We start from the raw sequence: 14,597 nt of genomic DNA on the forward strand, positions 1-14,597 counted from the left end.
CTTCCGCTGCCGATCATCCCAGAAAGCTCTGTGCCCCAATTTCATGGGGGAAGCAGCTGCCCGATGAGGCTTGCTGCAAAGATTGGGTGTGAAGACTGAAGGCAGAAGGGCAGAATGATAAGGCTTTTCAACTGCCGCACCCAAGATTATTTTCTCAGTGTGCTGGATTCGGCCCACTTACCGTAGTATGGAGGCTCCTGCATTAAATGAAACATGATTATTTATTCATCCAAATTAACTCACGTAAGCAAACCATGATAATTTGATCAGCATGCCTATCTATCCAAACACTTCATTATCAAAATACTTTGTGTTTCTCATGCCATTTGGATACATGCATTTGCAGTGAGTATTGGCAGAACTGAGGGAATCAATCAATCCTACACAAGGCAAAGCTGGGTTTTATTAAGAACTTGACTGCAACAGTGAAGGAACTGCAGCCACTGTTACACAGGCAAACATGAAAGTAAGAAACTGAAATGTCTGGTCAAAGCAGGGGAGAGCAAACCACAAGCCTATAAACTAGGAACTAGCTCTCCCTAGTGGTGGGAATGAACATGCCCATAGTTGTCATACGAATCTAATTTAACCTGCATGCAGCCACTCTTCCAAAAGTGGGTACTGTACATCCATCTCATTTATGTTGCACTGTGCAAGTCTTACCCCAATTGTACATATGTCAGAAAGGAGGTGAGCAGGAGAGAGATGTGAGAGAAAAGAGAAAAGATTGTGAGGGGAAACAGGTGGGTGAGAGAGATGAATTAGAAAGTTAAGGGAGGGAAAGAAAAGGGCAAGAAAGTGGAAAGATGCATCGATGGGAGCAAAAGTGGAGGGAGAGAAAAGGCAGATGCAAGAGACATACGGGAGAAAATGAGAGGCTATAGTTCACTGATAGGATAAGATAGGTAGGTAGGTAGGTGATAGTGAGGAAAGGAGTGAGTGAATTGGCGCTTACTGGCAAAACTACTGGATACAGACTCCTATTCTAGCCTATCATTAGTCATTTTTTAACTTTAGATGGCTTCATATGCTAAAGCTTGACAGCCTATAAAATGGGACAAGCAACATAAACTTGAGTAGCTGGTGAGGTGCTCTCACCCTGGTGGAAAGTGCATCTATCCTTGTCAAGCCTCAGTGTGTCTGGGTGTACATTCATGTAAGCACATGCTCTGCAAAACAGTGCAGAGCCGACAAGTTGTCGAATCTTTGTTGCCATTCCAGCTTAATGGGAAGTTTACTTCATATGCTTTCATTAAGGAAGAATAATTCTTAGCAGGTAGTCAAAGTATACATTGCAGATTTAAACAACAAAGTATCAAACAGAATCTGCTTCATCTGAAACAACAGGCTTTTTTGCATAAACAGCAGGCTCTCTTTACATTATTAAGTTATGGAATAGGTAAAATTACCCAAACGATACTTTAGGATAAGGTCCCAAATAGATCGTCTTGAATATGGATCAACTCCAGAGGTGGGCTCATCCAGGACAACCACTTTTGCTTCGCCTACAAAGGCAATGGCAACAGATAGCTTCCGCTGCATGCCACCTAAGGAATATAGAGGATTAAAACTGCAAGAGATGCATATTTGCAACAGAATGTAGAAGATCAATTAATAGGAAGGTTGTTTCCCTGTAATATGCAACAAAGCCTGCACAAACAACATCTCACAAAACACCCTAAGGACTAACAATTTCACTGCAGGATAGTTTTCCACAGAGCTGAGCCATTTTAGCCAATGTACCTGACAAAGTTGGCTCTTCCCCACAAATGCTTATGCCGCTATACATTTGCTAGACCTTATTAAAGTGTCACAGGACAAACCAATGCAGCCATTTTTCCCTCCCTTAAATTTGCTAGTAAATATATTCTTTGACTCTACTGAGAAGAGTGGCAGGTGCAGCAAGGGTTAAACAACCCACCCACCACTGTTCCTCTGTAGAATGAACCTTCTCCAGCTGTTCTGCAGCTTTGGTAGGCCTTGGGACCCCTGGGCCCGTATCTCCCACTGAACATCTGCCCTCAGAGGCAACAGCAGGAGCTTAACATTTAGGAGCTAAAAGGCTACAGAGAACAAATGTATGGGTACCTGACAAATGTTGAGCCTCTTCATTCCGTTTATGTGGAAGGCCTATGTTTTCCAGCATCATCTCCGTTTCCAGTTCAGCCTCTTCTCTGGACCTCCCTTTTAGCTGAGCATAAAACAGGATGTGTTCTGCAACAGTAAGGCTATAGAAAAGTTCCAGAAAGACACAGTGCTGTGTTAGTTGATCCAAACAGATTAGAATGTTACACCATTATACTGCAGAAACAACAGACAATCTGGTTGTTTTTTTTCCTTTTGGAAAACTTGTTTGAAAGAACAGTCACTGCTCAACTCACTTTTACTTCTAGTTCACAGTTTTAGCATTGTTTCCAAAACCTGCAAAACGTGAGACACAAAAGAAATGTGCGTCTACTGTAAGAAGCAACATTTCTCTACAACCATTTATCTCTCTTAAAACTATTATCTATTTTCATCCTGTGTGAGGGGTGGGGACAGGAGGAGGATTTGTAGTACAACTAAAAAGCCTTTTTGCAAGTTTAAAAAGCACTTACTGTTATGCTACTGCTCCTCGAACCATACACCTAATAACCTCTCCATTTCTTAAAATGGTGGATTGTCATCTTTTCCACAAACTTGACCTTAGAACAATGGTTCCCAAACTTTTTAGAGGCCCTGGAGGCTGCTGCCAGATTTATAAATGCCAAGGAGTGGGTCTATAACAGTGATTGGGCAGCAGTGCTTCCTCCCCCCCCCCCCCGCCCAGTAGCAGTTTGTTTACCCTTGATGAACATAGCCTAATCTGCCCTGTCAGTTTTGCAAACCACCAAAAATTGGTTCACGACCCACTGGTGGGTCCCAGACCCACGGTTTGGGAACTGCTGCTTTAGAATGTTTGTTGAGTGTCCGAACTGAAATTCCGCCTAAGCCATAGCATAACAGACACACACATCTTAACAGCAAATTATTCATTTGCCACAAGTAGTAAGTTTGATCCTAACTGTGGGCCAAAGAGAGTGAAAATACCACCTCTTGCTTCAAAAAATAGCTGTAGTGTTGCCAGTCGTAAGAAAAACAGGCCTGGGACGAGACCTTGAGACAACCGCAGTCTTTGAATTTGGAAACGCCTTACTTCCAGTCAAGTTTTCAATAGCACTTACTGGTTGAACAAAATGTTGTACTGAGGGCACATGCCGATACTCTGTTGGATGGCATCCGTGTGTATCTGAATGTCCTTACCACCAACCAGTATTGTTCCAGATGTAGGTGGGAACAAACCTGTGAGAATTGACCTAGCAAACAAACAAAACATTTAAATATAAATTTAATAAGCACATAAAAATAAGAATACATTCTACTCCACTGTTCTTTTAGGGACTATGTATTTGGTGTACCACATGATGAACACAAGCCAATACAAAGACACAGGAATAACCAAATATCCTAAGCAGTTAAAACAAATCCATGAGCACAGGCAACAATTAATTAAAAACTCAGAAAATGTAGGTGAAAATAGCCAGGGTGTCAATTTCTATGAAAAACTGGCAAGGAGAGAGATAGCCAACTGCATACTTGGTTATTTTTAAAAATTTAAGCAGTTTTCGATGCATTGAAATTAATGTATTCGGGATGCCACTAGGTGGTGCTTGAGGCCTCTGGATGCATTTGGAGAACTGCAGTGCACATTTATAGAACTGTATATAGTCTTCCCTCATTACTGTACTTAATTCGTTCCTGAAAGCAGCCCTTATAGCGAAAGTCTGGATGCGCACAATTATTACATTAATTTAAACTGGAAAAATTCTAACTTGTTCCAAAGCCATTCTAAATTCACCCAAAAATCACCCTAAAAATGCCTAAAGCCATAAGGAAAAAGTTGTGTGGTACAATAATATAAACAATACCATTATAGCTATAAAGTGTTAAACATTGTAACAGTAAAGAGATGCTTTTAGACTGAGCAGGAAGCTGTATTTCATGCCCCTCGTGTGTAAATTTTGTAAGCTTATTGCCACCAACAACATTCAAGCTCTTCCTTTGTATTTTTGATACATAGATTGTGTTCACTGCAGATTTTGATGAACCCAATCTTTTTGTCTTTCATCACTTTCAAAGTGGTTTAGAATCTCAAGCTTTAGTTTCATCCAAACTATGAGCAACTCTCTTATGTTTCACCTGTTGCACTAAGCATAAAGTCTAGCTTGGCCCTGGAAACACAGCCCAACAGGACTGCTTGATTGCTTTTTGTTTCAGGATCCACCAAGTTCATTGAAAGATACAAAAAAACAGAACAGATGGAACAAATCTGCCACATTCATAATTTTTGAAATTTTGATCTGGCAACCTTAGATTAAAAATGACTCAGGAAGAAACCTAAGTGCAGTGGAAGTGGAAAACAAAGGAAATGTTTGTCCAATCCCCTGAAAGACAAGGCACCTGGAACTCTCACAGGCCCAAGGGGCATATCAACATTGCTGACTTCACTGCTTTTTCAGCCATTTCAGACAAAAGACTCATCTCTTGCAGCATATTTAAGACAACCTGATCCCAGGAAAATGCTGCTCTTATAGAGACAACTGCTTTTGTTTTTCCTGGTACTTTCACTTTTATAAGATAGGAATTTCCTTCCCCCAAGGCCTTTCCTGATTTGGAATAATGTCCCCTCCCTCTTTCCCTCCCTCTCCCACAAGTCAATGCAATCACAGATGGGGATGTTCCAAATCATAAAATTTAAGACAGACAGCAACAGTAAATATATGTAGGAAACAGGGGAACAAGACCATTAGCTGCATTAAAACTAAGGCGGAAGTAAGGTGTTTCCAAATTCAAAGAATTTAACTATATGCTATTTCCAGGTCCACTGGCAATATGCTTCTGAATACCAGCAGCAGGGAAGCAATGGTGGATTAGATGGTATGTCCTTCTCTTTTGCTACTGGGCTTCCCAGAGGCAACTGGTGTGCGCCCATGGGAAACACATGCTAGACTGGATGGGCCTTTGGCCCATGTGAGTGTCTGTGTGAGAAAGAGAGAGAGAAAGACCTACTACGATTTTCAGAAGTAAGAAAATAACATGTACGCACATGACACCATCTGTGCATGACCCAAAATTATGAGCCAAGAGGGAACCTCCCAGAAAACAAGCTAGTCTTTTTTGAATGTTCACTAAGAAAGTTTGTAAATAACAAGCTGATTCCTAACTGAGACAATGGAGTTTACCCATTATTAGTATGGTGGTGTAACCCTCCATTTTACCGACTTTGGAAACAGGAATTTTCTGCTGCACTTAGAAATAGCCATATACATTTTGCAAATGCACATCTCCATTGACTTAAATGCATTCAAGTTAAACAGACTTTTGGCATTAACTGGAGTTCTATTAACTCTTTCCTCCTTTTTTATTCTTTTGTTAATGGTCTTAAAACCTAATTTCATTTATCACTATCAATTAAAATCTAAAAAAAACCCAACAACAATGAATGTGTATACACGAAACCATGTACAGTATACACTCTGTATCCTTGCAATTGTTGCATGCATTGGTAGGCACTTAATCTTATCCCAAACTGACTCACATAGTGGTTGTCTTTCCAGCTCCATTGTGGCCAAGGAGAGCCGTGATCTGGCCCTCATAGAAAGTAATATTCATCCCATCCACAGCTGGCTTGGAGCGACTGGGGAAGATCTTCACCAGGTTCTGAATACACACACCTGGGACCAGACCAGAAGGCTCAGCTTCAAAGAAGAGGTTTGCTTGAAATGCAAAAGAAATTAACAATTAAACAACCATAGGGGTGAACTTTTTACTGCAGCTCCCAGATCTCATAACACATTATCTACATGTGAGAAGAAGCAGCTACATTACAAGATACAAGATACAAAAAACCTTTATTGGCATATTTAAAATCCAAGTAGTATAAAACAAAGGATTGGATGGAGGGATACATGAATCAGACAGCTACATTACAAAATGCTCAGAGCTGTATTCCCTCTAACACCATGGCATAAATGGTTCTGGAGTACACCATGAGAAGCATGTAAAGAACTAGCTCTGTAGATGGTTTTATAGAAACAATATGATAAAATGGAATGTATTGCCCATTTGCATTATGTATTCGTTCATATCATCACACTGAAGGTTGGCTTACCCATTACAGATCCCATGGGAAGACTATTTTAAATTGCTCCACCTGATGGGTATATCTCCAAGTTGTACATATACAGCAGCCAAGGTCAGTTCTACCCTTAGGCACTACGAAACTGTCTCAAATGGCAGATTGTTAGCTACAATTAGAGGGGCAAAAAACTGTCAAATATTTTGCTTATTATATATTTACTGCTGGGGTGTTCAAGCATGTTTGTGCATATTTATCCATACGACAAGCAGGCAGGAAAAAAATGTCTGCACAACTAATCTGCATGATTACCAGCTGCTCCCAAACAGCTCAGTCCAACACAGTCTCAGCCACTACATGGCGTAATTTAATATGGCCTCTGTATGCAGCCACAACGCATGCTTGGGTCCTTAGAGATTCCAAGGCCAGATGTGTATTTAAAGCTGTGATGAAATCTGACATGAAAATAATCCAATTGCCCAGATGGACAACTTTTTTTTCTTCAACAAGGGGAACGGAATGTAAACAACCCAGTTTAAAACAACAGCATTTTCTTTTTGTCTTAGTGGGAGAACGTCACCTCTGTGCAGCAGGACAAATCAAGGCCCGGGGTGTCCTTATGCCCCATAGGCTGTACAGAGGAGTGAGATCATAACACTACCATTTTAAATGTCACCACAGGAATTATTTTATTTTCCTTAATTCTGGGCCAAACAAAGACTTTGAAGTAAATGATCTCCATGGGAATTTACGGAGACGTAAATCTAAGGTGCAGAGCCTGTGAAACTTGTGTTTATACAAGTTACCTCAAGATTTGGGAAGAAAGCTTTTCATAATGGTTGTTTATTTAATTTATCAGCACCCAGAAGAATTGTAAGGGAACAGCCAACAGGGGTGTGACCCATTCTGTTGATGACCCCTTGGCTAGAAATGTCTGTGATTCTTCCACTCTAATTTAAAAAAAGGTTCTTTGAAGCAAAGAGTCACAGAGGAAGATGAGCCACAAAACACCACAGTTACACAACTCATCTCACAGCAGTGTAGCTTGAAAAGAGAAGAAACAGCACTAGTGACAGATGACCTCTGTTTTGGTTCTTACACAATAAGGGCCAAATTAAATGTTAAAGCCCCTCAGACCACAAGTATCTAGGCCCAGCAACCTACTGTGTGTTCAAATGCTATAGTGGGAAGGTACTCCCTCCCCCAATCGGTTTCTGAGAAAAGTTCTTATTACAGGCAGGTCAAATAATCTGGAAGTCTCTAACAAACTTAACATTTGTTACAATTATAATTTTATTTCCTTAAAAAATCTGTTTTTAGAACTTGTTGCCTGTGCTTCAGAGGTCTGTACACCGGCTCTGTCATGGGACTGCATCCATTCACATTTCCCCCTGCTACCTGTGCTTCTCTAGTTTTTCTAGTTTCATCATTACAGCCATTCTTTTTTACACATCTTGTATAGGTGTGGTTTAAGGTTGTAGCCTTCCTGACTGTAAGGTTAAGGAAAAACATGATAATATCAGACTTCCAAATTCCTATCAAACCGAACCACCTGCTGACTTACCCATGACAAGTTTGACAGTGCCAAAATCAGATAAATATAGAAGATTTCAGTCTGACGTGTAGAAGTGGAAAAATCTGGCTTTGCCATTTTTTTCTTAGCTACTCATTTCCACTGTCTCATGCATATACATCCAAGGCTCCCCACCTCTTTTGTATAGACCTATACCCCATTCACCCACATCCCCATCTCCCTCTCCTGCCAAATTAATTCTGGGCATCATTTTCTAGGAATTAGGAGTACACAGAGTCTTGCAGCTACACCTAGTTCTCACAAGCAGCGGATGAGTTAGTAAAGGTGCATCTGAATTATACCACTTCTGACTGCAGGTGGGGACTTGCATGACTGACTGTCCACCATGGCACACAGAAAACAAGATGGGAGACAGAAGTTGTAGCCTAGTCTTCTCTCTGACATGCTAATTTTCTGCTTTTTCCCCCCATGGGGGAGCATTCAATCATTTGAGCAATCCGAAGTACTATTCTGCTATTACCACCTCACCAGCTGTTTGTGAGAAATAGGTCCTGAGGAGATTTTTGACAGCATCCTTTAGCCCTCAGGTTTGGTGGGCTGGAGCTGCAAGAACAGGTGAAGTTTGGAAGCTCCCCATTCTTCAATCTCCCAGCTGAAAAATGTTACAGCTCAAGGCTGTTGTCAGAACACCCCTTAAGCTGAATAGTCTTGGCACAGTACTCTTAATTTGTAGTGGTGGAAGAACCCTGAGTCTTCAGTGTGAAAAGACACTCTGACAGGTCTTATTTGATATGTTGCTTATTTGATATTGTTGAATCTGGTCTACTGAGTGAGTATATTTCAAAAACACACCCAATTCACTCATCAGTTGAGCTGCCTAAAGGTCACAGGTTAGACAGGGGAATGTCAGGTATTTACCCTAAGCGAGAGGAAGGCTGGCTTCCACAGTATTTTCAAAGCCTTGAAGAAACTTGGAGTTGAAGAGCGAAATAAGCCAAGATAACAAGGACAGTGAGATTTGGTATATTGACCTTTGCTTCTTCCCAGGCTAGTTCTTTTGAAGGACTGCCCTGCTTTCATTCACTCCAGAGCACACATCATCACAATCTGAGTCATAAAAAGACTCAATGACTCTGGGTTTACTTCAAGTCTTGCAGAGGCTTACTACCAGGTTCTTAACTTGCCCTCAGTGCTGGAATCACCAGCTTGCTGCTAAATGTGGAAACCCCAACTTTGCAGAAAGAAAAAGTGGTACCTGAACTTCAAGTAGGACATAGCATGTTAGAGAGAATGAAATGTTTTCAGTCCAGTTTTCTTTATGACATGCTAATTTTTAAAAGGAAATATGTATCTATTTGTCATGGGTGAGCATTCAGACATGGGATTTCCAGTTTGCATGCTGAAGTCATACAGCCCAAGATAAGCTTTTGCTATGTGATCCTGCTGATTTAGTAAACTGGTCCTCAGGTACAATGTCTGGTGCTCACAAAATGATTTTTTAAAGGATGTATGCATGGAAGACACACATTAGCATGGCCTACCAACAGGAATTCTTATTGTGACCAATTACTACATGAGAATTGGTCCTTGGGCAATAAAGCTACACACCTCTACTTGCTACATCCACCTATATTCTCTCACACAAGACACAGAGAGACAAATTTGACTGACACTGAAAAGCACATTATAGTTCAAATGTAGAACACACACAAGAGCTGCGATTACTCCACTTCTTTCTTTCCTTACTAGAAATGTCATCTTTGTCTTTTGTCTCTGTCTCAGGCTTCCCCTGCTTGTGGCTCTCTCTTTTTCTTTTGTGTTTACATTTGTTTTCTTTACCGTCCTTCTGCCTCTGGATGCTGGTCTTTTCTTCTCCCTTATCAGGCTCATCAGCCATGCTTTTCCTCATCTCTTCTTCAGCCTTTTTGTCAACACTGCCTTCCTTTTCTGAACCTTTGTATAGGTTAATCAAAAGGCAAGTTACTTTCATTGCGACCATCATGATAACCACTACCATTACAAAAGAAAAGACCTATAAAAGGCATCACTTCAGTGGCATCTTCATCTTAAGAACCCAGCAGTTGACAACAGATGAGATATTCAAACAAAAAAACCAGTTTGATTTAAAACGATATTTAAACTGCTTTCATTTGTGTTCCTAAAAATGTGGAAATTGGAATTTAAGGTCATCACCTTAAATTCTGCACTATGTAAGCAGAAAGACTTTGTACAATCTTGTATATTATGTTGGGTTGACAGTTAGGCTCCATGTATCCATATTTTGCCTTGTTCTTTCAGTTTGACATTGAACTAGGGAGGGATTCCCAGGGAGAAATTCAACAGATAGTTTCAATCAGTTGCTAGAGTTGTACCTGATGCATCTCTACAAGGCATTGTGCTTTTCCAAAATGCATGCATCACACACACACACACACACACACACACACACACACACACACACCTCCCCTTTTCCATCTGCTCATATACAATGCTCGTTTTATTTGCTCCATCAGCACCCATTTTTGTTATGGGAAGTTTGTTACAGAGTAGAATCTCCATGCCAGTGTATTGTATTGATTTTATGATGAATATAATATCCAGGGCTTATAAAGGTAGAATGATTTTTTTAAAAACTTCAAATGTACTCCTGCACCTGTGTAATTATCTGCTTCTTAGGGCTTCATCAGGTAGTTCTAACCATTGAAAAAGTTGTAGGGAAGCTGCTAATTTTAAGATTCTTGTAAGCAAATATGCTCTTGCCTTCTGCAAGTTTGGGATAATATCTTATTACCCCTCTAGCTACATGAAGACACTAGCTTTGGCACATCCTTACTTGTCTTTCATATTTTGTTGTGTCAAGAAAAAATTTGTGTTTTTTTAAAAAGAAATGCCTTTCTTCTCTTGGAAAAATAAACACATATTTGAGATAAAACTAGTGTTTCAATTAAACAGCAACATTTCATACATGGTTGTTTAGGGGAAAACAGGTGCGCCAGAAGGCATGCACCTAAATAGCTCAAGGCCTGGAACTGTTTACAATCTCCTGCACTGCTCTCCAAAGTAGACTAGGACTCTAAATTAATCCAAAAGGGTTGTTCCTAAATTTGAATAACTCTAAGAAAGGTATGGAGGACAATATTAAACTGTATGAGGTCTCATCACTGCAACATTGCTTTCTGTTTGGCAGTGTGTTGTATTTATTGTGTACTGCATGCAGAGGCGTCACTAGGGTTTATATCACTCAATGTGAGAACTCATGGCATCACCCCCATGATGGACTTCCTTCCTTACGAGACCAAACAGAATAAATAATATCATACTCATAGCCTAAATGCAGTGGCCTCACCAAGGCCTCACTTTTTCCCTTACTCCCGGGTAAGCCACTGCAGCCCCAATGGATCTGCTCGGACTTATGCCACCTCCTGAGGTGGCGTAAGTCTGAAGAGAGTGGAGCAGCTTGAAGCCGCTCCACTGTGCTTGGGAATGGGGGTTGGGATCTGGCATAAGAGCCAGGTCCCAGTTCCATCTCCTGCTCCCCACCTGCCCTGGGACCACCCTCCACCTGCCCTCCCCTGCCCCAGCACGCCACCCTCTCACCTCCTTCCCGCCTCCTCCCTGCCCATAATAAATTAACATTATGTATTTATTTTAATATATAACAGTACAGGTCATACATCAAATCAGTAACCAACAAAAATCTAGTAGCCAACTTAATGGGCGCAATCCTGATGTGACCTTGGGCTGGTGCAAGTCCCTTGTGCTGACCCAGTAGAGTTGCAAACGGGCCGTAAAACACGTTTGCATCTCCTCATGAGTTGGCTGGGCCAGCAAAGAGATGCGTGCCAGCCTGTAGAGCTTGAATCCAGCCTCCACACCAACTCTGCTGGGGAGCCTTGCATTGGCCGAACTCAACCAACACAAGGCTGTGGGGTGGGCAGGGAGGAGGCGGGAAGGAGGTGAGAGGGTGGCGCGCTGGGGCAGGGGAGGGCAGGTGGAGGGTGGTCCCAGGGCAGGTGGGGAGCAGGAGGTGGAACTGGGACCCGGCTCTTATGCCAGATCCCAACCCCCATTCCCAAGCACAGTGGAGCGGCTTCAAGCTGCTCCACTCTCCTCGGACTTACGCCACCTCAGGAGGTGGCATAAGTCCGAGCAGATCCATTGGGGCTGCAGTGGCTTACCCGGGAGTAAGGGAAAAAGTTTCCCCTTACCTCTGGCTGAGCCATTTCGGGGCCCTATCTTGCGCTGGATACAGCGCAGGCATCCTGGCCTGCCTGTTCCACAAGATAGGATTGTGCCCAATGACACACAGCTGGAGTATACAGTTTTAGGATTAGCTCTGTTACATAGAAAGCATGGAGAGCTGACTCATACCAACACCTTATTGGTTCCCTGTTGTGTCATAACAACACCTTATTGGCTCTCAAAACAATCAGTCTCATTGGTCAGTTTTGAGTTAAGCAAATCCTCTTTTTGTTACATAAGGTAGTTGTGTTTTCTTTTTCTAGTTAACTGGCCATAACTGGCAAACATTAAGATATGGGTTTTTATCTGAAAACCAGAAGTGGGTTGGGATTGCTTTTTGGAGCTGTTCTGAAGTGCGGGTAGGCCCATCAAGGGGTCTACAGACTCCATGCACCTTCCAAAGGTTTTGTGGATTGTGGATAGTGACCCCAGTAAGTGTTAAAAAAGACCCTTTTCACAGTGATCCTGGAAGCACCTTCATCGCCAGTGCAACATCGCCACTCCCCTTAAGGGGGTAGCAACCTTTTCTCCCAGGCTGGGGCGTTGTAACACCCCAATTTGGAACAGCTGATTTACGTGTTCCACTGGTTATCAGCTTATGCAAGGAAAACTCAGGCAGGCCAATAAAAAGCCTACAAATTCCAAGGGACTTTACAAAATTCCTTGTATTCCCACTGCTAAGGACAGGATGACAGCGTGAGAAAGGAACAGCCATTCCAGGTCTACCAATGCAGCTACTGCAGTACTTCAGAGCATGCCATGGAAATGAAGGGGAGAAGAGATGGAGAAAATCTTCCCCTTCCACATACTACTGCTGCCACTCATCCTACTGTTGCAAAAGGAACGGGAAAGCGTTGGTGGGAGAAGCTAATGGGGACAAAGAGCTGGCGTACCATGAGGGATGAGAGAGAGCTGGCAATGGCATTTATTGAGCCTCAAAAGGGCTAGGCAAACTATACAATTTGCCTTTTTTTTTTTTTTTTAAGTTTGGGTCATTTTCAAATCAAGGTAAACCTGATGCACACCTGAGCCAGCTCACCCAACTCTGATTGTACTGGACAAATTTACTGTTAAAGAATGAGAATGTGCAATATGTTGAACTGAACTTTTGAGTTGTTGCTGTTGTTTTTTGCTCTGAATATGAAGCAGCTCTGGGGGTTCAAAAGGTTGCAATACTTCTAGGCAAAGAGTTGATCCAATAGAAGTTATAATGCCATCTACTCTATATTTAGGATCCCATTAGTGCCTTGCAAAATTTCATCTAAGTCCTCGACAGTGGCTGCAGACTTACGATGCCTCTGTGATGGATGGCATTCTGGAAACCAGAAAACAGAAGGGATATCAATAGTAATAACCAGATAACCATATTTCTGAATTCCTCTCACAGTGTGTCCAGTGGGAAAGCTGTCCTTTCAGCTGAGAATGCAACAAAATGTAAATCCCTTTCAAAGGGAACAATGTTGCTGCCTCTTTTTTACTCTGACCCTAGCATGTGTAAAGATTGGGATGGTGCTGGTGGGAGAGGTTTCAGAGCGTTTGCAGAGGGGATTAGCCCCCTACCAGCCTAGAAGTACCTTCATCTGTTGAGAACCAGAGGCAAACAGCCTGTCGTAGCTGATGAAGTATTATGGTGGTGGTGAGCAGAATCGCCATGCAAAGAACAGATTTTCTCTTCCCCTCTCTGTGGTATAGCAACCATTTGTTACTGTGGTTTTGTTGATTGTGGATAAACAGAGTCGTAAAGAACAGTTTGCTTATGCATCTATATTCCAGACACTGGAAACACCAAATTGTTTTAGTCTTTGATGATACAAAAGCGCTAGCTGGCTGGGGTTTTTACTTAATTAAAACTAGTTTTTAAGTTTAGCAACCTTAATGTGTTCACACACCCCAGGCCAGTTTCACATAGTCAAAAGCATCCTTCACATGACCCAGTTATTTATGGAAAATGTAATGTGTGACTAGGGGCATACCTGGATATATTAACAGCTCGAAAAGGTGCTGTCTCAATGGTAGGAAGCTATGACTAAAACTAAATATAACTAAATATGACCATGTTACAGTCCCTATGCGGTTTTGAGCATGGGTGACTGACAATGTTATAGAACTCGAAGGGATCTACAAGATAATTGAGTCAGCATTCCCAATAGAGTGCTATCCAGTCTCTGCTCTTCAATGATGGAGAGCCTACCACTTTCTGAAGCAGATCATTCCATTGCTGAACAGTTCGTACTATCAGGAAGTACTTCCTCATGTTTAATCAAAGTGTCCTTTGCTGTAATTCAAACCCACTTGCCCTTGTTGTATCCCCTCAAGCAATCAAGAACAAATCCATCCCATCTTCTACATGACAGCCCCTCAGATATGCCACCTCTTAACCATCACTTTTCCAAACTAAACATGCCCAACTCTTTAAACCTGTCCTCATAGGACATGGTATCCAGTTCCCTCACCATCCAACAGCTCAGTCCTATCTAAACGCCTCCCGCACTGATGCACCCATGTCACTGGAGTGTGTGATGCATCCTGCAGGGGGGCAATAAGGGAAGTCTCCTCAAGATAAGGCAACATTTCGGTAAGACTTTGCTGTCCCTGATGGATCTATTTGGACTTGCGCCAGCAATTTTGGTCGATTGAGGTTGGGAAGGGAGATAGGGTATGCCA

The 14,597-nt window shown here is 42.0% G+C and overlaps 1 protein-coding gene across 1 annotated transcript in view; it reads right to left on the bottom strand.

Moving 5' to 3' along the window:
• The window catches only part of ABCA4 (ATP binding cassette subfamily A member 4), a 126,718-nt gene that overhangs the window by 41,422 nt on the left and 70,699 nt on the right, over window positions 1-14,597 (bottom strand). Inside the window, exons 18-23 of the mRNA XM_066624558.1 lie at window positions 10,918-10,931; window positions 9,438-9,638; window positions 5,618-5,795; window positions 3,204-3,335; window positions 2,089-2,228; window positions 1,410-1,547 (exon numbers count right to left, since the gene is read on the bottom strand). Coding sequence (XP_066480655.1) covers window positions 1,410-1,547; window positions 2,089-2,228; window positions 3,204-3,335; window positions 5,618-5,795; window positions 9,438-9,638; window positions 10,918-10,931 — 803 coding nt within the window. The remainder of the gene's footprint in view (window positions 1-1,409; window positions 1,548-2,088; window positions 2,229-3,203; window positions 3,336-5,617; window positions 5,796-9,437; window positions 9,639-10,917; window positions 10,932-14,597) is intronic.

Source organism: Tiliqua scincoides, chromosome 4, assembly GCF_035046505.1.
Source record: "Tiliqua scincoides isolate rTilSci1 chromosome 4, rTilSci1.hap2, whole genome shotgun sequence".
In the NCBI taxonomy this organism is placed as follows: domain Eukaryota; kingdom Metazoa; phylum Chordata; class Lepidosauria; order Squamata; family Scincidae; genus Tiliqua; species Tiliqua scincoides.